Source organism: Rhineura floridana, chromosome 6 (assembly GCF_030035675.1).
Source record: "Rhineura floridana isolate rRhiFlo1 chromosome 6, rRhiFlo1.hap2, whole genome shotgun sequence".
Classification (NCBI taxonomy): Eukaryota; Metazoa; Chordata; class Lepidosauria; order Squamata; family Rhineuridae; genus Rhineura; species Rhineura floridana.
In genome coordinates this window covers 105,088,786-105,114,845 of record NC_084485.1, presented here as the reverse complement: position 1 = coordinate 105,114,845, position 26,060 = coordinate 105,088,786, and the positions used below count along the sequence as shown (strand labels likewise).

Genomic DNA, 26,060 nt, shown 5'->3' with positions numbered 1-26,060 from the left:
CAAATTGTGTTTGCATTTTGACAAATTTGTAGGGCAGTACAATATCTCAGAGGTCAGGTCTCCTGCTCCCCTGGTGCATTCACTATAGGTGCCCCATTTTCCTGCTTTTTAAAGTTTGATAGAAATATCTGTTGGCTATAGGTATGTTCTTAAACTGCAAGGTTTTTTGCCTATTAGTGAATCAACAGTTTTTGTACTCTATAAAGCATCATACACAGTGATGCGGCACAGAATTCCTGCATCTAGTGTTCCTGCATCTAGTGTTTCCAAACCAAAGTTGTTTGTAAACCAGTCCTTTTTTTCTTGTGAGGGTGCATTACATTTTGCTAAGGAAAGAAAAGGCTGACATACTTTATATACATAGCTCAAAGTTGTTTAAAAAGTTACATATCCCTAAGTTCTGAAACGTTATTTTAAATAGCAATCTTTACCATAAAACATGTAGAAAAAGTTATTTTCATATGCTTTTCTTTTAAATTCAAACAAATCGTGTAGGTCAGGAGTAGCTAATGTGTGACCCTGCAGTTGATGCTGGATTACTCCCATTATCCTGATCATTGGCCATGCTGGGCCATTTAGAGGACCACATGCTAGCCAATATAGGTACTGATTCTAAACAGAACATGTAAGTTTTAGCAGCTGTTCACTGGTTATTAGAGCAAGTTTTCCTTTTACATATTGGCATTCAGAATGAATGGCACTTGGATATTACCGTATCTCTCTTCCACTCTTAAAAGAAAGATCAGTGAGTTCACATCCTAGTAATAAAAGCCTTAGAATTTGGATGTCTTCTCTTTTAAAGGCTTCCTATAACCTTTGTTGTTCGCATTCCCAAATTAATGGGAAAATCCCTAGAAGCAGTTAAGTATTACCAGAAATGTCTGTTGTAGTTAGAAGGAATTAAACCTGTGGTCCTAAATGAAAATGTGAATAGGAGATAAGTGAGGTAATGTCATACAAATCAATTAGCATAAATATACTTGCACACTTTAGTACAAATACTAGTGTATATTTAAGGGTTTTATTATCAAAGTCTTGTAAAACAATTTCAGAAACTGTACATCAACATGGCACAGACTGTAGCCTACTTTTGTTTTTACCTGCACAAAAGTAAATGCTCCAAAAACTTCCAGAACTAAAAGAAGTTACCCAACTTACTTTGCATAATAACAGGAAATCACTGTGTGCAAAGGTTACTACTTCAGTGACTAGAACACAAATTTATTAGTTTATACAACTTGCGATCAAGTACATTATCAAGTAGACTTGTTTTAAAATTATGAAGTTATTTTTAAAATGCACTACCTTTTTTGCAGGGTTATTAGCACATACAAACAGAATGAAACAAAATGCATGTTATGAAAAACTACACAAGGTTAACTGTCTCTTACAGAAGTTTTGCATTACTGTCTCAAGAACTCCAAGTTGTCAAAAATCAAACACCACCTGAGAAGGATTTAGACTCAAAGTTCACCTTACATTGGGTATCAAAAAAGGCTAGTGCATTTCAAACGCGTCAAAGCCAAACAAATCCACAACAAAAAGATTATCTATCTCTATCAGAACATTTGTTTCCAGATGAAGCTAATGTTAGTTTCTTTGTCTACATTTGAGACCCTTAGGAGATCCACCATGTTATAGGAGCCAAGGATGTTCTTGCCACAGTTAACATGCAGCCAGTGCATTCCCTATTTTGCTCTATTACCGCAAATGAATCAAACTCTAGAAACACTATTGTAGGTGAGCTGGTTTACTAAAAAAGATCATACAACACAAACAGTCCATGCCTGCCGAAGATGCATGCAGCTTTTTGCTCAAAAAGGAAAAAAGTAGCACCAAGTTTTGTAAGAACTTCTGGGCTACTCAATTCAATTTGGCCAATAACAAGAATGGAAACCCAGACATCACTTCCTCTAAAGCTTTTGATGTAATTATTTAATATCAGGAGCTTTACAACCAGTTATAGTTACAGCTGTGTACATCTAGCTTAAAACGTTAAACAAGTACAGCATAAAGGAATCACACAGGAATGACACTGATGCATGTCGGCAACTGTTTTCACAGCCAAGGCAATATTCAGTCACTCATATCCATATCTTCTTCATGATGATCATCCCCATTGACTTTGGACTCCCTTGTTGCATCTCCGCTCCCTTTTTCAGCTGGTGACTCCTTATGTTTTGGGGAAGTAGAATCTGCTGCCTTTTCTTCCTTTCTCTCTTTTTCACTATCATAGCCTTGTTCTTCCTCATCATAATCTCTTGTGACCTGCTTTGCCAAGATAAAACACAAAGCAAAATACGTAAGACATGCTTAAAGGCTCTTGGGATTTAGGATTATGTAGGGCAACACAGAGACAGAGGAAACAGATTTTTAAAGCATACTTTGACATCTTTGTCACTCTCAGACTTTCTCTCTCGATCCTTCTCTTTGTCTTTACTTTTTTTCTTCTTGCTTGTTGACCTCTCTCGTTCATCCCTGCTTCTCTCCTTGTCTTTATCCTTTTTCTTCTCTTTTTTGTGCCTAAGGCGATAAGAGGTTTTAAGAAATGCAGGTATTTAATAAGATCAGTGAAACGTTTCAGTTTCACTTCCCACTTCAGGTAGACAAACTGTTCTGTGTTAAAACCAGCAGCCAAATACACAAGTGGCTTTAATAAAATTGGTTCTGCAGATGTGAAAAATGCAAAAGGGAGAGATTCTTACCAAACTAATTTGCTGGTAATGCTTGCATTCAAGCTAAATAAATGTCAATGAAAACTATTCCTGCCTACTGAAGAATTTTGTATAAGCTAGTTTACTGAAAGCATCCAAAAGATTCCATTCTCCCTAACACTATGTAAAATCAGTTACACACAAATATCAACTATATCAGATACAAGCACCAAGAAGGATGCAACAAACCCTCCTCTTCACAATGTATAGTTTTCAAAATTTTGGGATGAGAAGGTATTTTAAATAAGCACAACGTAGGACAATAGAGACAATAAACCAAGAGATGTATGATGTAAAACAGGGGAAGTACTTGACCTCTCTACAACTTATATGGCCACCTCTGGCATAATGTTACAGAAAAGAACATAATGAAAGCTGTAATTCTTGCAATGTACTCAAGTATAAGCCATTATTTGCTTGAATGCTAACAGCCTGAATAGTGTGTGAACTTGCCCAAGAACAAGAAGACTTGCAAACGAGACTGTCATCTTCTCATTGCATCCTTCACAAAGGGGAAGTATGCAAGTCTATGGATATGTTAAATAAACAAACCTTTTTGGTGAAGGGGACCTAGACAACTTTCTCTTAGGAGACCTGGGCTTTTTAGGTGACCTAGATCCACTTCTGCTTCTTCTGCGCCGTCTTTCTCTGCAGTTATTAACAATAAAAGTCAAGATGCCTCCAAGTCAACATTTCCATTGTTTTCAATATTATTTTAATATTCCTATCATATGTGTGTTCTCTATAGCACACCTTATACCAGCATTTTAAACAATGACTCCTCTTTAAGGGCTTGAGTTCTTTTTTAAGGAGGGTAAGGTATACTTTTTAAATAAAAACAAATGAAACTAAAGACATGAAAATGCTGCAATCTCTTTTGCTTCTGGACTATGATATACTGCTGAACAAATAGGCTGGAATCAAAGTATTTTGTCCTACCAGCACAGAGTTCCACTCAGGGGACACCCCTACCAGTGGTAGCAGGGCAAACAACTTTTCCAATCTCCTCCCGTCCACCAACCCTCCACTGGATGTGGGTGGCATTCATAGAAAGCTACATTTGGATCCAAACGAAAGTTTGTAATGTAGAATGAATACACCTGATTTCCAGATAGCAAATTATGCTGGGGAGTTGTAAGCTAATTGGAAACAGGTAAAATTGCTTCTAATGACGCTTGCTTTCATCCAGCACTATTTAGTAGAAGGCAGCTCATGCAACAGATCTTTCCCTTCCCTTCCTCCCCACTGCACCCCCCAAAAGCTTCTCCAGAGGGTTGTGTGTGTGTGTGTGTGTGTGTGTGTACCTACTGAACCCTGTGGTCTGTGCCATATGGGGCTGCAATGAAAAGCACCCACAACTGGGCAGAGGTGCAAGATCCCATTGTCTGACTTTGGGCCACTCTCCCCACACCATAGCCCTGTATGACATGGCCCACCACTAGTCAGCCCATAGTTGTAGAGGCTCTTCAGGGAGAAGATACAGATGTGAGGAGGGGAAGATAAGATAAGGCATAAGCTTGCCTTTCACTCATACAATGTTGGATACTACTCTAAGGTTTTGTTTGCCCTTAAAAATGAAACGGATAAGTAACTATTTGTAGAGGAAAGAACAACCTGCCCCCATCGCAGTAAGATGCCAGTATGCAAGATGTCAGTATGGATTTCTTCACTTCTAAGTGAAAAACAGATTCCAAATAAAAAAGGGTTCTGTTGGCTCCAACACAAAAAAATTACATAAATGATCTCGCAAATTTTGTTTGACATCTTCTGTAACCTGAAACACTCATTTACAGAAATGCTCTGTGATCTAATATAACCCTCTTTCAGTCAGGTTTCCCGTATTTTAGGAGAGTTGTCCCTTTTAGGTATGGGTAATTACTTTTTAAAATGTAAGCAGAAGAGTACAAAATATACTGTACAAAAGATGCTGCACCTGCTTGTGCTTCTGGACCGTCTGGCTGTGCTGTAACTCTTTGGTGGAGTTTTAGATCGTTTCTTCTCTTTCTCTTCTTTCTTTTTGTCTCTAAAAAAACCCCATTAGATAAAAAAGGACAAGCAGATTAGCTCCCTTCATTTACCTTGTAGATCAAATAAAGAACATTTTGTCTCATAAATACAATTTATCAAACTCATTTAGCTATAGTTCGACTTTCTTTTAGCCAAGGTTGTAAAATCCTACAGTAGAAAATGTATTTCAGAATTACACACTTTCCAGGGATTACCTGGATTTGGATGTGCTCCGAGATCGTCTAACACGCTCTCTGGAATGAGACCTCCGCCGCCGAGGACTTTTAGATCGTCTCCTGCTTCTTGATTTTGAGTGAGATCTTCTCCTTGATCGGCTTCTTGACCGCCTGTTGAACAAAACATTAGCTGCCTTAATATTTTTTATATGGTATTGTACTGTATCTATTTATTGTGTTCAAGTCATCCCATAACAAGCTTCTCACTTATTATCAATTAAGTTTTATAAACAACCAAAATGAGAAATCAAAACAACAGCTTTCAGAAGTGTCTGAAAAAAGATTAAGTGGGGAAAAAAGGGGGGGTGGCTATATGTTTCCATGCAGAGTTCAGTGTCTAGGGAATATTAGCATTTGGGGTTTCTTTTGTTTAGAAAGCACTTCATAAACATTTCTAATCCTTATGAATTAGGGAGATAAAACAGAATATACAAGGCAACTATCTGACAAGTTTGGGTTGGCTGATGGAATAAAAGAGACAGCATATGGTTCCCAGTGATCAGAAGATAGGGCTGCACTTACGCATTACTTTCCTTGCCACTCTTCAATTGCTAGCAGAAACACAACAATTTTGCATATGATTTGGATGTTAATTAAATGGTTAGGATTCTGATTATGGTGAAGATGAAAGAATATGAATGTATTTAAAAGTCGAGTCTAATTGATAAACCTTAAAGTCAAGTAATTTCACAGTAATTATGTCTGCCACACTTCAGTACAACTCTTTTCAGTACCTACCATTTTCAATAGTTAGTTTTAATATTCAATCAATGCAGCTTAATAGATGATGAACCCTGGATGCAATTAAGTTTGAGAACATGCTCTGTGCAACATAATTTAACCAATAACCCAGTAAAGGTTTGTCCTTTTACTCACTTTCAAATCTTAGAAACACTGTTTTCTATTGTCATGTGCTATAAAAAAGCATAATGACAGAAGTGCCCTAAAGAACTTTGATTTTGGACTGCCAATGATCCCATCCCTTTAATTTTTACCTGTGTCTAGAAGAAGATGGAGTTCTCCTCCTCCTTGAACGTGATCTGGATCTTGAATGCCTTCTTTTATCATCTTTTTTATCTGGAATTAACACAATAAAAATGCTGTAATCCTTTCATTGTCATATGACATCTACCTAATGTTTGGCTGTCCACCCTCCTGGACTCTCTTTATGTAAAGCTGCAAGTGAATGTATCTACCCAAAATGTGTCTGCATTTGGGGTGGGTGGGTGTCTGTCTTCAAAGTCTGTTCAACACAATGAGAAGGGTAAGATGCTTAAGTCCAGTGCTCAGTAAGATACCGATGGGAAGTCCACAAGCAGGGTGTGCAAGCAACAGCCTTCCCCACTGTTGTACCTGGCAACAGGTATTCAAAGGCATACTGCCTCTGATCCTGGCGGTAGCACACAGCCATCATGACAAGTAGCCACTGACAGCCTTATCTTCTATGAATTCATCTAATTCCCCTTTAAAGCCATCTACGCTGGTAGCCACCTCCACATCTTGTGAAGTAGTGGAGTGGTGTATGTGAAGTAGTTCCTTCTGTCTGTCAACCTCCCACCATTCAGCTTCATTGGATGACCCTAGTCCTAGTGCAATGAGGAAGACCTTCTATCTACTTTCTCAACACGATGGATAACTTTTATACACCTCTATTCTTATTTTTTCCAAACAAGGTACCTCCGAATGTCATGATCTTTCCTTCTGGAGAGCTGCTCATTTTGAGTGTGCCTTTTTGCATCTTTTTCTGCTCAACAATATCGTTTTTTGAGATGTGAGACTAGAACTATACCAAGTACTCCAAGTGTGGTCACACCACAGATGTATAAAAGCATTTTTTTTGTGTGTGTCTACTGCATTATTGCATCTGCAGTTACATTTTCAATGCTTTTCCTAATCATCCCTAATGTAGAATTTGTCTTTCACAACTGCGGCATGCTGGGTTGATCTTTTCATAGAGCTATCCACCACAACCCCAAGATCTCTTTTCTGGTCAGCCACTGCCAGCTCAGTACCCATCACTGTATGTGCAAAGTTAATGTTTTTGTCCCAATGTGCATCACTTCATAATTATTTCCACTGAACCTCATTTGCCACTTTACTGCCCATTTACCCAGCTTGGACAGATCTTTTTGAAGCTCTTCCCTATCCCATGTCCCGTTTACCATCCAGAATAATTTGGTGTCATCAGAATTCTGAGAAGTAATTTTTGTAATACAAGGAAGACATTTTAGATTAGTTTACCTGGTTCTATAGCAGCAGAAATCAGGGATTGTGCTTCTCGTACTCGTTTCATGGCTTCTTCTATTTCTTTACTGGAGGTATCAGTTTTCAGGCTTGGTGAAACGAGGCCTGCAGCTACATGGTTCAGCCTACACACCAAAAAGATAGTATTTGGGTTTTAGGCCTATTTATGGATTTATTTTTGCTCCACTCTTCCAATGAAAAGAATCACAGAGGAGCTTAAAGATCAATAAAAAACAAGACAGTCACTACCCTGAGGCGTACAATCTAAAAGACATTACATGAAAAGAAAAAGTGATGGGGAGTGAGGAGGGAAAAAAATCCAACTCAAGCACCAGTTCTAAAAGTTACAAAGTTCATATAAGGACTAGCCGAGATGAAAACATACCAGAGGGAAAGACGTAACCAAAAGATAACTCTCTCTAGAACCAAAGGAGTGGCCCTTCTTCCCATCTCTCTTTTTAGTCAAAGCAAGACTAAATAGGTATGTAGTACATTTATTAGAGTCAACTGACCAAATATAAAGAATACAGAATCATAACTTCAATAAAACCATTAAAAATAAAAAAGATGACAATCGAAGAACTGGCAACATAACAGGTCTTGGAAATATAGCAACATTTAAAAATGTTGCTTGGTCTATAATAACGATTTTAGTTTCCTCAATAAAAAATCCTCAAGAGAATCTCTAAAAACTGAGCTCAGTTTCAACAATAATTGTCAAAAATGTAATAAAGTCCAACACATTCCAAAATAAAGTTTCATCTTTGGGGCAAAACAGCATACTTACTCAGATTGCCCTGAAAATGAAATTTTATTTCTACAATGTGTTGGGCTTTAATACATTTTGGCACTTTTGAGAATCTGTTTTTTCCTGCCATATGCAGTATCTTTCCTCCCTTTCATTTTTTTTAGAAAAAGGATGGGAATTCTAGTACCTGCATGAGATTTGTTCCTAGCCCAACCTTCCTTAACCCCATTTTTTCAGATATATGACCAAGATCCGAAATAGGCATAGCTTACTATTTTAAGGTTGAAATGGAGTGGGGGAAGAACCAAGTACACCACCCTAAGCTCCTACTCAGGACTAGCTGCATTACAATTTGCTGAAATCAGAGTTTGTTGAAATGATTTTGTTGTTTTTAGAACCTGTTTTTTGTGTTTTATTCTGCTTTTGTCTTATATACTGCTTTGATGATTTCATACTATGAAGCAATCTAATACATTTGTTAAACAGACTAAATTTATTAAACAATCTAAATGTTAAAATTCATACTTACTTTGGATCCACTGTGCTCATAAGCTTTAGTAGTTGATCTGCTGCAAGAGACTGTAAAGAAAATTAGTCAGAAATTGCTTTTAACACCATAAGCACTTTGAAATTTGTGGGAGGGAAGGAAAGGACATCCAAACAGTCCTTAAATCTAACCAAAATGAGTGAGCATCTAATATGCAAAAAATATCTGTTAAGTGTCATGAAAGTAGGTCATCTAAAGTTCTCGGATAGGATTACATCATTCCAGGCAGACACAATTTCAGGCAAAAAACAGCACTCTTCTTTCTCACCGCTAGTGGTCTATGTTAGCACTTAATTCTCAACTGACTTGATGAAAAGTTTCCAGTTTGCTTAAGAATTGGTCTTTATTTTACTGCTTGTTTCTTTTTATGCTTAAGGCCAGAGGAAGGCTGAACTTGTGTGAAGTTTGTAGCAGTTGTTTTGGAACACTTAATAGTATTTTAATCTATTTGGCAGATTTGGATCTTGTCAGTATTGTTAGTTTAAAGTTAAAATTCAGATTTAATTCTCAGTTGTGCACATGGTATAGTTTTGCAAGCTAAATTATACATTAAACTTGAATTTGGATCAAATTTCTAATCTAGATTTTCTGAACTGAACTGTTAGCTGCTCAGAAGTTGTATTAACCCGAATATGAAGGCTGATGGTTGATAACCATGGGCTTAACCAAACATCCAGTGGAGCATAATCCTAAATCAGTTCTCTCTGAAATCATTCACACTGAGTTTACAGAGACTTGCTTTTGCATAACTTTGCTCAGGATTACAGTTCTAGATAATAAGTGTTCCACATACCCTGTATAATATATAGGTCTGCAATCCTAAAGACTCCAGTGATTTTCATCTGAACTACATTTACATGCAAGTAAACTGAATAAAATCTAGCCACACCAGGAAGTAGGATAGTGCAGGTCAATTGTCCACCGATATATATATAGGGTTTAACTGTGTTATTTCCTATTTGTGTAGATAGAACCCCTAAAGAGAATGAGTAAGAATTTATAATACAGAATATATTGACAAAGTAACATGAGCTAACTGTTGCAAAACTTCGGCTGTGAGGTAAAGAGGCCACAGGTGTAAGATTTTTAATATACAATTCATTATATATTTACTATAGAAAATATAAATCAAATGAAACTTTTAAAGGTAAATAAGACATACACAGAGAAGCCCAGTCAGTGGGTGGGTGTTACACAGTGTTTTATACCAAATGAGTAATTATACAGCCGTAAGAGTGGCTGTACACTATAGTCAGCATGGGTTTTTCACATTCCACTATGTTAAATTGAAAATACCCCCACGCCATTCTGATGCTTCCCATAAGCTCATTTCAAAACAAAACCTTACAAAACTTATAGGCCTCAACTCAGAAACACTTGCTTAACAACCCTCTCAATTTTCATGGTGATACACAAAACAGTCAGAGAGAATCAAGAGTTCAAAGTCTAAAAAGAGAGAGAGAAAAACCAGAGCCCTTTTGGACTTTTTTCAGTCAGAGTTCTCATAATTTGTTGAAATTAATTAAAAATCAGCCATATTCAAAGTACCTGTAATCCTATTACTGACCTTGCCCCATACTCTGACCTTCATCTTCTGCACTTTAAAAGTTAAAAAAATGCCTGGTTGATTTTTAATTAATGTAAGAAATTTAGCATTGAACTGAATGATAACATTGGGCATGCTCATTAAGAACCAACAGTCAGTGTTCTAAAAGCCAAACTCACAGCTGTTTGGCTTGCCTAATCGGGGCCACACCCACACCAGACCTTGATTTCATTTTAGACAGTCATGGCTTCCCCCGAAGAATCCTGGGCAGTGTAGTTTGTGAAGGGTGCTGAGAGGACTCTTATTCCCCTGACAGAGCTTCAGTGACCAGAGTGGTTCAACAGTCAGATGCTCTGATTGAAGCTCTGTGAAGGGAATAGTGCATCTCCTAGCAACTCTCAGCACCTTTCACTAACTACACTTCCAGGATTCTTTGGGAGAAGCCATGACTGTATAAAGTGAAATAAAGGTCTGGTGTGGATGTGGCCAGGGACAGCTTTGGTTTAAATTTGGGTGGAAGAGTACATGTGCCTGCTGAAGAATAAAAAGGTGGGGGAAACCCTGAAAAAGAATGATACTGTTCACAAGGTTTTCCTTTTGGAAAGGGACTTCCCCTTCTGCCCAGTGCCCACCCATCCAATCTCTTCCATCTCTCCTCCTCCCTCTCCCTGCCCTTCCCCCATGGTCAGTTTTACCTATCCCAAGCATGATTGCACTAGAGTAAATCCCACTGAACTCAAAAAGCATACAAATGATCAAACCTGCCCTTCCCTCCTATCCCCCTCTTGCCCCTCCCCTCTCCCTTCCTTCACCCGCCCTCTTCTTCCTCCTCCTCCACCTTTCCCTCCCCTCCGCCCTCCCCCTCCCCCATGGTCAGTTTTACCTATTCTAAGCATGACTGCACAGGAGTAAATCCCACTGAACTCATATTGTTTTAAATTTTAAAATTGTGTTTAAAATTTAAAATATGTGTTTTAAATTGTATATTTGTTTTAATGTTTTTGATTGCTGTAAACCGCCCAAAGAGCTTCGGCTATGGGGCAGTATACAAGTGCAATAAATAAATAAGTAAGTAAGTAAGTAAATAAATAAGCATGCAAATGATCAAACCTGCCCTCCCCTCCTCCCTCGCATTACCTCCCTTTTGCCCCTCCCCCTTCCTTCCCCCCTTCCCTTCCAATCCCCTCCTTCCCCCCCTCTCCTTCTGCTCCACTCTTTCCCCCTTCCTCCTTCCCTCTACTCCCTCCCATGGTTAGTTTTCCCTATCCTAGCCATGATTGCATGGGAGTAAATCCCATTGAACTCAATAAGCATGCAAATGATCAGACCTGCCTTTCCCCTCCTTCCTCTCTCCTCTCCCCTCTTCCTTTTTCCTTCTCTCCTGCCCACTCCCAGCCTTCCTCCCCATGGTCAGTTTTACTCATCCTAAGCATGATTGCATGGGAGTAAATGCCACTGAACTCAATAAACATGCAAATGATTAAACCTGCTCTCCCCCCTCCCCATCCCGTGGTCAGCTTCACCTATGACTGCAGGGCAGTCAGTCCACTAACTCAATAAGCATGCAAATGACAGGATCCCATTTCTTACCTCCCAGATTAAAAAGCAGAGAAATTCACTAACAGGCAAAAAACCTTGCTGTTTAAAAACGTACCTATAGCCTACAGCTATTTTTATCAAACTTTAAAAAGCAGCGAAATTGGGCAGCTATAGTGAATGCACCAGGGGAGCAGGAGACCTGACCTCCTCTCTGAGATATTGGACTGCCCTACAAATTTGTAAAAATTCAAACACAATTTGCGTTGGTCTTTCACAGTCCAATCCACTTCCTGTGTAGCTTGGAAGAATTTGATAACATGTGCCTCTGAGTATATGGGGAGTGGTGGCAACACCTGCAATCAGCCCAAATAACAGAAATAAGACATGTGTTGCTGGTCTTGTTTTAGCAGGGAGGAAGCAACATTAAAACAGTTTATATAGTTCAGACAGTCACTTTAAATATCTTTGATTTACTTTGCAATTTTAGTGACATTTCCTAGACGTTTCTTTTGCTTCTGTTTCTGTGAATATGTGAAGTACAGCAACACTTTGCAACAGGAAAAAAAAGCTCCAAAAACAATTGTGGAATAATGGCACTGTCTGTTCTGCAGAATAGTTTCCAATGGACATGAGGAGTGTCTCAGTCTGCACAAGATAAAACAGTGGGAAGTGAAATATATTCTAGCAAAATTCTAGGTGTGCTCTATGTTTTAATTGACCATGCCCACCTTTCCTTAAGTGGAGTAGTTTAAGCATAGCAGGCTGAAAATATGCATCTTGGGCAAGCCAAGTTTGTTTTTTCCAACAGCTAGAGTCATTGCTTAAGTAGCAACATATTGTAATCAGGCTGATTTTACATCACATTGCAGTTTCAGATTCAACTGTTAATGTGCCCGAAATAGAGCATAATCTCCAGTTTGAAACACAAAAGGCTGTCTTTACCATCATATGACATTGACCAATAAAAAGCCTTTGAAAATAATAAAAATAAATTTGATACAGATTTCTAGGATGAATGAGAAATGTAAGTTTCTAGGTTAGATTCTCTGTAGAAACAGTAGTAACGCAGAAAAGAAGCAAAGTAAGAACACCAACAAACATACAGAAATGTAATTCTCCATCTTTGAAGATGGCAGGTGTTGCCACCACTCATCTTATGCTCAGAGGCACATATGACCAAATTCTTCCAAGCTACACAGGAAGCGGGCTGGACTGTGAAAGACCAACCCAAATTGCATTTGCATTTTTACACATTTGTAGGGAAGTCTAATATCTCAGAGAGGTCAGGTCTCCTGCTCCCCTGGTGCATTCCCTATAGCTGCTCAATTTCCCTGCTTTTTAAAGTTTGATAGAAATTGGCTATAGGTATGTTCTTAAACTGCAAGGGTTTTTTTTGCCTATTAGTGAATATGAGTTATGTTAAGAGATATGTTTCACCAACTGTTTTCTCTGGACTGACCTTCAGTTTACTGGCCCTCATTTAGTCCATTACTGGTCTCAGATAGAGATTCTGCACATCAACCAATTTATCAGAATGAGATGAAATGGACAAATAGGCATTCTGATGACACCATACTCCATATCCCCAGATGACCTCACATAGCAGTTTCATTATGTTAAAAAGCATAGCAACAAGTCACAGTCCTGCAGGACTCCAAACATTTAAGCATCACAGATCCTCAAAAAAATCTGGGTGCAGGGAAGTTACCCTGTAGTTACAAATCTGCTAGAAATAGTATAAAGCCTATTCTTTTTAATCATTGAAAATGCTAGAATAAATAAATACTTGATGTATAATCATGTTGAACTCCTTCCTGGGTTTTCTTGGTAAATGTTAAGTAGACATGTCACTAAATCCTGGATCAAATCAGGATGTATCAGCAGATGCTGAAAAAATATTACCAAAATGTTTGTAATGGACAACTTGTGAGAAATCAAAGTGTATGTGCCCATTTGTGTACACACAATATACCTGTGAGTTTAAATTTGCCCCGGGAAGCCCTAGAGCGGCTAGGGCTGGGTCCAGAGTTGGAGCTCCTAAAGCAGCCAAAGGAACAGCACCAATCTATGAAAAGGAGAGTTAATGTAAGTACACAGCACATCGTTATCAGACTTTGCATATAATTAAGAAAATAGCCTCTACTATCTCCACAAGGAAAAGGAACAGTTTCTAACAGTATCACATAACTTTTGAAACATTGCTGAAAAATGACTTGCAGCACTGCTAATAGGAAGCAACAAAGGAAGCTTTCAAATTTGGTCAGACTATTACCGTATATTCCGGCGTATAAGACGACTGGGCGTATAAGACGACCCCCAACTTTTGAGAAGATTTTCCTGGGTTAAAAAGTCGTCTTATACGCCGGAATATACGGTACTAATACACTACTGGTATCACAACCTGATTTAAAGGAAGCGTGCGCGCGCGCATGTTGTGATGGTCTGAGAGGGAACGCGCCTTGTCAGACGGAGTGGAAGAAATCTGCCAGCTTAAGGAGGGCACAGCGCCCGTGCTGTCTCGGAGGGAGAGGGCCTTCTCCGCGCTCATCCCTCTCCTCCCGCCTCCTTGCCTCAGGCCGGCGGGTGCGCGCTTGCGCTGGGCTCGTCCTTGTCAAAATAGGAAGGCGATAGACGCGGGAGCGTGCGCGCTTGCCTTGCCTGAGCGAGCCCTTTTCTACAAGCTTGCCGGACCTGGGGAGGACAGCGAACGACTCCCCCCACCCCCGAGGAGACAGAGGTGCGCTCCCTACGGCACCCCGCCCTGCTGTCGGAGGCTGCAGCTACCTGTGAGTCTTAGTATTGGGGGCGATAGTATTGGGGGCGCTTGGTAGCAACAGGGTTGCCTTCGCGTGAGGTGGGGTGACTGTCACCCCCCAGCTCGAGGCCAGCACCCAGCCAGCCGGCTTGCTTTCATACGGTCGCCGCATACGGCGGGGATGCGGCCGCGGCCATTTGCTCCCCCCACCATATGCGGCGACCACAGATCCTCCAGTCCGGCTCGGAAGTTTCAGCACCCGCCCTATAAGACGACCCCCGGCGTATAAGACGACCCCCGACTTTTGAGAAGATTTTCCTGGGTTAAAAAGTCATCTTATACGCCGGAATATACGGTATTCAAATCTGGTCAGACTATTATAGTAGCCTAGCACGGTTTAATTTAATTGGTAGCAGTTCTGCAGTATTTGAAGCAGAAGCCACTCCCATTACCTGCTACCTGAATTCATTTTTCAACTGGAGATGCCAGGGGTTGATCTTGGGACCTTCTGAATAAAAAGAATGTGCTTTACCACTGACCTACTATCCTTTTCCAAGGACACAACCTCAAATAGGGTCAGACCATTAGTTACTGTACAGGCCACATTGTCAGTGGTGGCTCTTCAGAGTTAGGCAGTGTTCTTACCCATCATCTGCTATCTAATCCTTTTTTTAAAAATGAAATGGTGATGCTGGGGGATGAATCTGGGCAAAGCCAAACATGTATGCTAACAGTCAGCAATGCCCCTTTCCTATGATCTACAATGTGTGTCCTAGGGATGTGATGTTTGATTAATTAAACCAACTAATTGGTTTAAGATTTTCAAATTGATTTAAGTTCCCAAATAACTTTAGAAGAAGTAGTTCTCTTATCAGTCAGTAGCCTGACAGTTCCCTCTACTCCACTCCCCAGGAAACAGGAAGAGTAAAGATGCAGGCATAGAAAATCAGAACTCATGTACACTGGTGTCACTGCTGGTCTTCCTCTCACCTGCTGAAGTTGTTGGCTTGACAAGTAGAAGGGATGAACAGACCACACTGCCAGCAAAGCAGTCTAAACAGGCTATAATGGTACAATTTTGCATGTCACATTGGGACTTACTTCCAAGTAACCTGATCCAGAAAGCATATTCTGTCTTCAGAACGACTGGTTTATGCATGTGCAAATTTAATCAATTGATCATCTGACTGCAACTTGTACAATTAAAGCAAGGTTAATAATTTAATCAGGTGACAGTCCTAGTCCATAGATGGCTAACCAGCAGCATGTTTACAAGTGGAAGAGGCAGCTGCGATTAAATGGCTGGGTTTTGTGGCATTCTAGATTGCAATGAAGTACCTATGTATGGCACAGAGTCAGGCCTACACTCAATACCTGCCTAGCCAATCATCCATTGCTACTAAAATTACTTATATACTATAAGCAAGATCCAGTTACGGACAGGATCTAACACAGTGATTTATTTTATTTATTTATTTAATTTCATTTTTAAACCGCCCATAGCAAATAGCTCTCTGGGCGGTGTACAAAAGATTAAAAGTACAGAAATACAAAATATCACAATAAATAAACTAAAATACTGCTAAACTTCCAGACTACAGACCCATTTTAAGGGTAACTCACCAATCAATGGCCAGCCCCACTTCCCATTTGTATCCCAACCAAACATTTGCAGGACTAGGTTGAACCTTGGAAGCCCCCAAAAAACAGCTTTCTGAAAGCTGCAGGCAGAGGTTTCTCATTTCTAGCTTTGCTGAAAATGAAACGTCTCTGCAAGGAGAGTTTAGAATACTCCTCTGTTGGGGTTCTCAAGCTAAAGGCCTTTCTTTCATCCAATGAAGAAGAAAAAAACAACTCCAGCTTCCAACAGTATATAGCCCTAATCCAGGGAAAGCATCATGGCGGCTGTGTTAGAAATAAGAATAGCTCTATAAGTGTCGCGCTGTGTGAAAGTGTGCCAGTTCTTGCCACCTCTCTAAAAACTGTATTTCTCCCACCTAAAAGCTAATGCAGTTGTTATACAGCCAGATAATCCCCACAACTAACTGCTCATGAAAAAGCACCAATATTATACTGTTATATTGGCAGTGGGGACACAGGGGAAGATCGCAAAAGCTACAAAACTTGCAAGACATTTTCTTCTTCTTCTCATGGAAGCAGCAGTCTTCCATGAGTTCCCACTTCAAATGTTAACTTGTAAACAGAAAACAAGTGGAACATCTTTCAAAGCATAATAATCAAGTGTCAAACCAGAGATATCTTCAAAAGCAGAGGCATGGTTGCCTGGGGGCAATTCTTACTTGCCAAAATCCTGCTGTTGAGTTTTGAAATTATTTTGGTATAGCAGGTGTATCTCCTTAAATTCAGCAATGTGAAGTTGTATACACTTGGGCATCCTTTTACACACCACATAAAGTAAACTTACCTGAGAAAGTGGGTTGGGTGTAGGCAGAAGTCCACCCCCCGGCAGAAGGCCTGCCACAGCATTAGCTGGTGCCAGGAGAGACAAAGCCTTAGTCTCATCAGGAATAACTCCTGCAGAGAGACAGCTTTGCATTAGAAGACACTCATCTCTGACATTTTTTAAAAACCACACACACACAAATACACCCAGAAAATGTCTCCCTGAAACACCACCTGAGTTTGCTGCAAGTACTTATGTTGGCTATAATACAAAGTTTGATCTCTTAATAATTTATCATTAATTTGTATGTCAGAATGAAACTTCAATGTGTGAAAATTTGACTGTTCCTTTTTCTCTACAAAAGGTTAAGTTCTAGAATAAAAAAATAGCACAATACACACTACTTTTTTGTTAACACTGCCAAGATTTCATCACCTGTACTCGATTTTTAAGTCATGAACCAAACGTAAGCAAGCACAGTCGGTTCTCCAGGGGTGTGCTCTCAACTTTCAAAAGCTGTTTTATGAACAACGACTCGTGTCGGCTGCTTCACTATAAAGCACACAGAAAAATCAAGATACACAAGACAAAAAAAGTTTGATTTAGGGGTTAATAATATGGTACAGTTCACTATGATTTCTTTTACACCTACCATACAAATTTGTAAATCTTAAGCGAAGGTAAGGAAAAATGTAGGGCTTTTGCTGACATGTCACATGGATATGAAGGTCTCCACAGAGCTCCAAATATAGGTTTTGCATATGTTTCCATGTGTGTTTATGTAAACCTAAAATGTGGCACATTCCTTACCTGTGCAGTAAAATATATGCTCCACTGTTTGTCATGCTTACTGTACCAAGAATGCTGCTGCATATTGCCATTTCAGAAGAAACTTCTGGTCTGCAGCCATGTAGCCTGCAAGTGTCTAGTTTTACTACCTATCCTGAATAGGTAATAACTTTACTAAAAGGTCCAATGTGGGACAAACAGTAATGTTGATAGTTGTTATTTTATCCAACAGCAAAAGCCCTATTATGTATGGATTAATCTGTTAATGTGCCCAAGCCCCCAATGTGAGAGTTCAACAAGACAACGGTACTATATATTTGCAAATACCAGAAGCGTTTCTGCAATACATATTAAAAAGACTGCATCTCATCATAAAACATACAATATGTACAGGGCACTTAAGAGAAACTGGATAAGCTGCAGAAGAAAACTGTTGGGTGGTATTTTCAGCAGGGCCTGGTATATAGTTCAGGCTGAACCAGGGAAAAGAACTGTAAAACACAACAACAAAAAAGAAAAACCACTGTTAAATAAAGGTAATGGTTCCTTCCACCTATACTGAGAAGTGCCGATAATATAAACAAATGTATAATACACAGCACTGTTATCTTTCTTCTGTCACTGAGCTGTCATAATTTCAATACCAAAAGTTATGGTGGGAAAAGGGGGGGGAAGGTCATTTAGATACAGGGCATTAATGCATCAATATAAACATTATCTATAAAGGTTATGGGATAATTTTGCATGCAAAATTATGTCTCAGAGGATATTATTTATGTTAACACACACAGAGTGCAACTATGACATTTCTGGCATCTAACTAAAAATCCTCTTATCTTGAGACCCCTCACAGAAGATCTGCATCCATTAAGTAGTCATGCATCTGATCCTCTCTTTTTTTTAGGAAAAAAGTTATTCAGAAATAAAACTACAATTTAAAAAAAGCAATGAGGCCCCTCACCAGTTAATTTTCATGCGTCAAGAGTTTTTTACTGCTGCTTTGCTAGAACCATGAAATACTGCATGAATGTGTAGAAATGAAGAAAAAGAAACAGACAAAAGAAACAAACATTAACCAAAGAACCTACACAACCCCACCCAAAGCCATTGTTAATATCTGAGTTCCTTCCACATCCTTGAATTTCACAGTGAAGTTTATAGTACTATGCCTTACCGTGAACTTTGTGTAAGTCTAGAACACAAAGCAATAGCCAACACCAAGATATATGAACACACCAAGAACAGGAATGTAAGTGACACAGAGAGCTATGATCAGCACAGTGCAGTATTTTAATACTTCAAGTTAGGCAATGGTAAAAACTCATCATCACTAAAACTCATCATCACTAGTGAAAAATTCAGCAGAGTACTTAAGCATGTGCTGAATGCACGAGTCCCACTCAGTCTGTAGTGTCTCACTGAACAATGCTTAAGTACCTAGCAGAAATGGGACTCTTACAGTATGAACAACTGAAGAGTGAAGTCTGTTTACTTCCATAAACATGGAAGAATTGTACGAACAATGTAGTCAAAGTTCGTGGAAAAAACAATCAGTAGATTATTCTTATATAGTACTGTGTCCAGAATTATAATTCTCCCCAACTACCAAACTATATATATCCTACCACACTCAACTGAGTCCTTGACAAATAATAGTTGCTCAGTTGCATTAAAGAAATGTCAGATCTTTAAGTGATCCAAATGGCTGATTTTTTTACTGCCAGATTTATGCATTATCTAGCATAACATACATTATACTTTCAAAGAGAAAAATATTAAACTCTTCACACTTTGTGATTCTATTACAGCCAAATTAAGTATAATAGAATTGGTAGGGATTGCTGCTACTATTAGAGCCAAACTAGATATGAGAGCAGCAGTCCTCCCCCAATCACATTAAAAAGGGTATGTGGCCCATTTTTAATAACAAAAGGAAAACTGAGAGAGCCCCTGAAATCTACCTCGACCTGCTCTTACGTCCCCAAAGCCCTCCTGCAAGCACTGAGCACATTTCCAGCATTACAGCACAGGTAGGGATAAAAGCACAGGGGGATAGATTGAAGGAGGTTAAGCTGCAGGCACAGGAAGGATTCTGTGCACTTCACCCATGTGCCTTTTTAATTGTTCAAGACTAACTCCCAACCCACTCTTTCAATGAGACTGGGGCAAGTCTATGTTAAACACAAGGACTGTCATATCTAGTTTGGCCCTATGTAATGTTCATGTTAGAACCAAATGCAAATTATATCTCAATTGTTATTTTGTCCAAAATAATGCAGAAGCAATTCTATTCTAAAAATGTTCTGTTCTGCAATTTAAATTTGATTAAAATTAGAAGTTGCTTACATTACTTATAGTTTCAGTTAGGAATCCCCCACAACTAGGTCCTGCCAGGTCTGTACACTGCATATTCCTCAGCCTTTTAATGTGCAAACAGATTTTTATAAAGACAGGTACTGCACATAAAGACTTGCACTACAATCCTGCATACAGTTAGGCTGCTTAAATCCCACTGACTTCAATGAGATTTAGCAGCCTGCGTGTGCGCAAGACTACAAATATTTTATTGAAATCAAGTTATTTAAGAAGATTACTAGTTTATCAATTAATGGTGCCTTTGAAATAGCTGTGATGAAATCTACAGAAGTTTAACAGAACTTGTTAGAAGAGCAGTCTTCTTGGTATAGAATTACTAAATTATGTTCCCAAACCCTGCTCATTGTTTTTCAAATTACTGTAACACCCTAAAAATGTAAGAAAAAAGAGAAAAAAATGTCGTTAACAAGTTATTACACCAGGAAAACACTTGGGGACTTGAGTGCTTGCTGGCCTTTAGTTAATGTCTAGAATCCCCTGTAGCTGCAGAGGACCCCACTGTTTCAGTCATCTGGAAGGGCCTTTGCATTTGCCTTCTCCACTACAAAAATCACACACACAAATAACAGAGAGAAGAGTTTATTATTTAGTGAAATTCTAGATAATATAGCAAGGTTGAACAAGAAAATGCGGAATAAGATCTAACACCCAGTGCCCATTTAGCACCTTTGGAGATATTTTCTGTCTAATTGACATTATCAAACCCTTGGTGTACCAGAATGTGTACTGAATGTTTCTGAGTTGTCATTTAAAGTAAACAGAACATTGCTTTGTAACTGCCAGTATATTTCCACTCATTCTCTATGAGAATGAATCATATGACAACATATGCCAAGTTACTTAAAGCAACATATCTTATTTTTATGTTTCAGTTTTTAAAAACTGCTTGATGGGGCCTGATGAAAAAAAGATTTCAAATAATGCTGCTTTAAACATATTAGTATTCTAAATGTCGCAAGAAGACTGACAGGCAAGTTCCAGCTTTTACTGAATAACTAATGGTTTTGCTTTTGGACAAAAACAAATGGTGTCAGTATACCAAGGGTTTAAAAAATGTAAAAGCTTCAGTGTTTTACATGCTAAACTTCATGCTATTAAACTACATCAGGATTTAATACCATTATTCTGTGGCTTCATAGATCATTAAACAATTCACAAACCTTCTGCATATGGTACGACTATCAATGCTCTGTCAACGAATACAGTATTTGTCAGATGCTGAGCCACAACTGCAGAGTCAGCTTCTTGGAACTTTACAAAACACACACGGGAAGAAACAGGCAAAGGGGAGTCACTGGGAAAAAAAACAAACAGGAAGAAAGAATATTAGACACAAGATCAACAAAATCAAGGAATTTTTTTGACTATACATGGAACTGAGTTGTAATGGTGTATTAGTTTTGCATTACTCTTGTCATTAAATTGTGAACATTCGCAAGAGATGCGACTGGTATCATCCATCTTTATCACTGTTGTGGTTTGCTGGTTCTCTCTGCATATGCAACTAAATCATTCAAGAGAAAACTATTATAACATGAGGTCATACAGAGCCGCACAAAAGATGCACGCATATCATTTGATGGCATCATCAGGACAGCAAAACAGTATTTTTATACTGTACAGTTGATAAATTAAATCTCTGGAGCAAGAGACATCTAGTGGTAGAGGTGGGAATTTTATCAAGTCATTTTCACAATCTAACATTAGTGGTGGATAGATTTCAAAAACAGGGAAGGGGTATTTGACACTGGATTTCTAAAATCTGTCATCCACCCTGCCCCACCGCTCTGGAGTCCAGACTAATTGGAATCAACATGTTTTCCAACGCACAGAGGCTCCTATACGGCATCTCACTGATTAAATTGGACAGAACATTTTTTAATTCTAAAAATACAGTCAAGTATTGACTTTTGATGGGTTTTCAATGTTTACTAGAGACCCATTGCTTCATTCAGGCATTTGTGGGCTGTTAATAGCAGGCCTGAGTAACATCTGGCTGGTCCACTGTGGACTGTGATATATTTTGTTTTATTGGAATTGTATTATATTGTTAACTGCCCTGATATTATTGATGGATGGTACAGAAGTGTTTCAAATACATAAAAAGATATCATTATTGTCAGGCCCAGGATGTGACTCAGGAACCAGACCAACGGCTGTAGTTAATTCGTGTTTTATTAGGGTAATGTCCAAACAAAGACTGCGTTTTCTCATGAAGCAATACAGGGATACAGGTCCTGCGGCATTGGGAGAAAGTTGACAGAGCAAGGGACTTCTTCCCGCCTGTTCTTTAAGAAGGGGCCAAACGGGCGCGCAATCTTTCGCTCCTCCTTAACTGCCCCTCAGGTACTGCCCGCCTTCCCCCCCTTCTCTCCTGTCTTTTCAGCTGTCTGCGTGTGCGCGGTGAGGGGGGAAGCATCACCCCCTCCTCTTCTGAAGTTTCCGATTCCAGGATGGGGGATAGGGGAGGGGCTGATGGTAAACTGCCTCCCCGCTTTTCGGCTGTGAGCAGCCCTCCCTCTTTCCCCTCTTGCTCTGAGCCTGAAAGAGGGGGAGGCGTGAGAATGTCCAGGGAGGGCTCAGGCTCCCCGTTGCTAAGCGACCTTATCACTGGCAGTTCCTCTGTTTCGTCTTCGCTCCAAAGGGGGGAAGTTCCTCCCCCTTCCCTCTGCCATCCATCCGAATACTCTTCTCCCAACTCTCTGGGATCCAGCTCCCCGGGATTGGGACCCCAGCTCTGCCTTCCGACAATTATAAGCCACCTAGCTGTACTAAGATAGGATTGCAGTGTGAAGCATTGAAAACTAGTATAAGCACTGAGAAGTTTGTTTAGAATTGCAGCCTAAACTACTTTTCTTAAAATTTAAACAAGGCTAGTGCATACTATCATATCTTGAAATATTTATGAGTAATCCTATCCAATAAAAACAATTTCAAAGTAAAGCTTCAGATGTGTTTGGAACTTGTGTTTGTTCACTCAGAAATAAATTCCATTCTATCTAATGGTGCTTTCTCCCTAGTAAAATATTTTAGTATGTAGGATTAATAGGGCCATATCCTACACGGATGCTACGGACTTCTTTGTGCACAACAGAACATCCTCTTCTGTTCCCTCCAGCTCCCCACTAGCCTTCACAATCAGCTCAGGAGGGTTGGGGGACCCTCCAGAGCAGATTTTGAAGAAGCACCGGGGGGGGGGGTAGTAGTAGTAGAAACAGAAATCCTGTTGTGCCAGTGGAATCCTTCTGGTGCCGCGCTGGATACAAACTATACTTTTTAACAGTTTTGTTCACTAAATATAACTGAAATATACCAAATCAGAATCTAATCAATTTACGGTAGTTACTAGAACATTTTCCATAAAAATGCTTCCTGCTGCCCTCTCTTCTCAAATGTACTTCCTCAAGTGTGCATATATCACAGTGTTACAGTGCAATCCTATATATACATACTTGGAAGTAAATTGCATCAAGTTCAATATGACTTACTCCTGGGTTAAGTGGGCAGAGAGAAGGGGTGGGAAAGCGTTTTTGGCTCCAGATCTTGTAGACCAACTTTTCTAGGACGGTAGGGCAACCTGTCTGTCAAAATCTCTTGTGCAGGACTCCCAAGCTTGGAAGTCCTGTGCAAGAGGCATTGCCAGCTCTATGCTTTGCAAGCCTGCCCACAAATTGAGAGACCTAGTGGCCAGGTTTAGTGCTGGAGGTTCCTCATTCCTGCAATACAGGATTGCAGCCTTAGTAGTTTAATCCACGGAAAATACTAATTGGCGTGACTAAGAATGAATGCTTACTTATGGAAATGGCTCATAAAAATTACCTGTGGCAGGTGATGACAGGACAACAAACCTTTTAGTCATGGTAGGTACAAAATGGAGTTTTCACATCCAAAAGCCAAATAGTTCTACAGCAAGGCAGGTAAGCTGAAGCCAATCTTGCATAGTCTACTCTATTTTTTAAAACCACACATGATCCATATGATTTAAATTTACAAAACAAAAGTATATACTTGGGATTTTAGTTAATTAGGGTTGTAAGTCAAAGAGGAGCCTCTACCGGTATAGAAGGAGCTGTACTGTGCTGGAGGGGGTGCTGGAGGGGTTGAAGGTTGGAGGGGTTGAAGGTTGGGCAGTGTGCCCCTGCTGCCATGCTTCTTAACACATCAGTAAAGATAAGACATGATCGAATTGGGCTAAAAAATCTTAAGTCCACTCACACATTTCTGAGGAATTCAGACTATACTGTAGAATCTCCAAACCATACAGCTCAAGGTAGTGTGCAATGATTAAGTGAAAAGAGAGCAATCTATACTATTTTGGCATGATCAATCACACTACCTTGAAAACCTTAAGTTGTGTAGTTTGGAGATTCTACAGTACGAGGCGAAACATGCAACTCTTACTTGTTAGTGTGTCTGTGTATACTGATGAGCAAGGAAACCGCTATCATTTGGCATTATTGTCTCACTGAAAACTGGAAACAGCTTATCAGAACTACTCAAATATATGTGAAGTGAGGTCCCTTTCTTCTAAACACAGGCAACTTGTATTCAACACCTTTATCAGGCCCAAGTTCACATCAGGCTCCCATACGAGATTATGAATATTTGTTGATCCAAATATTATTTTTGATTCCTGAGCACTTTTCAGAGGGTGGGATATAAATCTTAACAAATAAACATTTTACTGTCTCTCTATATTTTGGTCAAGTGCAGGGGTGGCCAGACTTCAGGCTTGTCAGAGGTACTTGTGTGTGTCTTAACAAGAACGTCAAGATTAACCAACCAGAGTCGGGAGCACAATTAGAATTAAAGACGAGTGCCTGTCTGAGCACATTCTAAGTGTAAGAGTTTGTTTTTAGAGCCAAAACTGAACCAAGCTGACCTTACAAGCCCTTTCACACAAAAGTCCTCTCTGGGTTAACATTAACTGTCTTCATTTCAACAGCCTAATTTGGGGGAGGGGGTTCATTCTGCTGTTCCCGTTCTTAAACAATTAGGAGTAAAAACTCCTTGCCGATCTACTGCGAATTACTCAACAGTATACCCCGATTTATTTTCTACCCGCCACTGTATCGATCAACTACCCGTTTTTGTTCTGCTGCATTTTAAATGATGCCTCCACGGAGCGCTCGGAAAACGATAAAGGGAGCAGGAGAAGAAGAGCGAAGTCGAAACCCACTGATGGCCTCACTTTTTGCCCCATTAGAGAAGTGCAGGAAGGGGGCGAGGGACAAAAAGACGGCTACAATTCCATGAGCACAAGATGGTGGGGCAAGAAGAGACGGGGGCGCCGTGGGATGTTTCCGGTGACCCTCCCGTTTCACATTTTGGAAGCTCCAAGAGCAGCCGTGTTGTGTATCACGCAGGGCGGCCTTCGCAGCCTCGCGGGTAACCTCTCCCCGCTCCCCACGTCCAATCCTGGCCTAGCAGGCGCACCGCGCTCGAAGATACCCGAGCGCGCGGCTCTACGGCCTCCATTAGTTCGCCCTGAGGCCTAGGCCTTTACAAAGCGACCGCGACGGGGTTAAGCGGCCAGCGCCCCCTCAGGCTGGCCGGACAGGACTCACTCGGGAGGGAAGAGGCGCAGCTCCTCTATCTTGCCGAGGAAGCCAAAGAGAGTCCGCATCTGTTCGGAACTGGCGCTCGGGGAGACGTTGGTGACCTGGATCACATCGGTACCACTACTTGAAGCCATCGCGCTACCTCTTGCCCCGGCACTACAAACACATCGAGGGGAAAGGGGTCAAAGACCCTGAAGAACCGGATGACAGCCTCTTTCTTATGTCCCTCAGCGCTTCCTGTCGAAGTATCCCAGTCAAGAAAGGGTTCCTCTCACGCACCCAGTAACCGCCGCTGCGCGATCGTTCCGCTACCAGCCTGCCTGGGCCGCAATATCCCACAATCCTCAGCGGCCCTTTTCCGCGCCTACTCGTAGCGAGAGTCTCTTAGTCCTGCGCTTGCTCAAACCAAGCCGCCTAACAGCGAGAGACATCCGGGTCCTTAGAACACCTTGTTGCGCATGTGTTGGATATGTCTTGAAGTTCGAAGCTATAAAAGTGCTAGGGTTTTCGGTGCAGGCGAGTAATGGCCAGTGTTTTGCTATTGCTAAGGGAGCTACTTTGTCCTGGAGTTGTGAAATATAAGGTTGTCTGACT

The 26,060-nt window shown here is 40.2% G+C and overlaps 2 protein-coding genes across 5 annotated transcripts in view; one reads left to right on the top strand and one right to left on the bottom strand.

Moving 5' to 3' along the window:
- Positions 1-1,007: 1,007 nt before the first annotated feature.
- On the bottom strand, positions 1,008-25,866 carry SRSF11 (serine and arginine rich splicing factor 11). Of its 2 annotated transcripts, none has more exons than XM_061633406.1 (12): positions 25,473-25,866; positions 21,066-21,199; positions 16,762-16,871; positions 13,554-13,646; positions 8,479-8,528; positions 7,199-7,326; positions 5,953-6,034; positions 4,937-5,068; positions 4,648-4,737; positions 3,267-3,362; positions 2,385-2,523; positions 1,008-2,271 (listed from the first exon to the last, which is right to left on the bottom strand). In XM_061633406.1, exons 1-12 carry the CDS (start codon positions 25,598-25,600, stop codon positions 2,077-2,079), a joined length of 1,377 nt encoding a protein of 458 aa, XP_061489390.1. In that variant the 5' UTR covers positions 25,601-25,866; the 3' UTR covers positions 1,008-2,076. The 2 variants fall into 2 exon arrangements, with proteins under 2 accessions (XP_061489390.1, XP_061489391.1); XM_061633407.1 differs by having other exon boundaries at positions 1,008-2,268; positions 25,473-25,865.
- LRRC40 (leucine rich repeat containing 40) overlaps positions 25,731-26,060 on the top strand; it is a 51,045-nt gene continuing 50,715 nt past the window's right edge. The window contains exon 1 of one of the 3 annotated variants that reach the window (XM_061633405.1): positions 25,731-25,982. Coding sequence is in view for 2 of the 3 variants with exons in the window: in XM_061633401.1 (XP_061489385.1) it covers positions 25,990-26,049 (60 nt within the window). In the remaining variant the exon portion in view is untranslated. Of the gene's footprint in view, positions 26,050-26,060 lie in introns of all 3 variants that reach the window. The other 2 variants (XM_061633404.1, XM_061633401.1) reach the window with 2 other exon arrangements.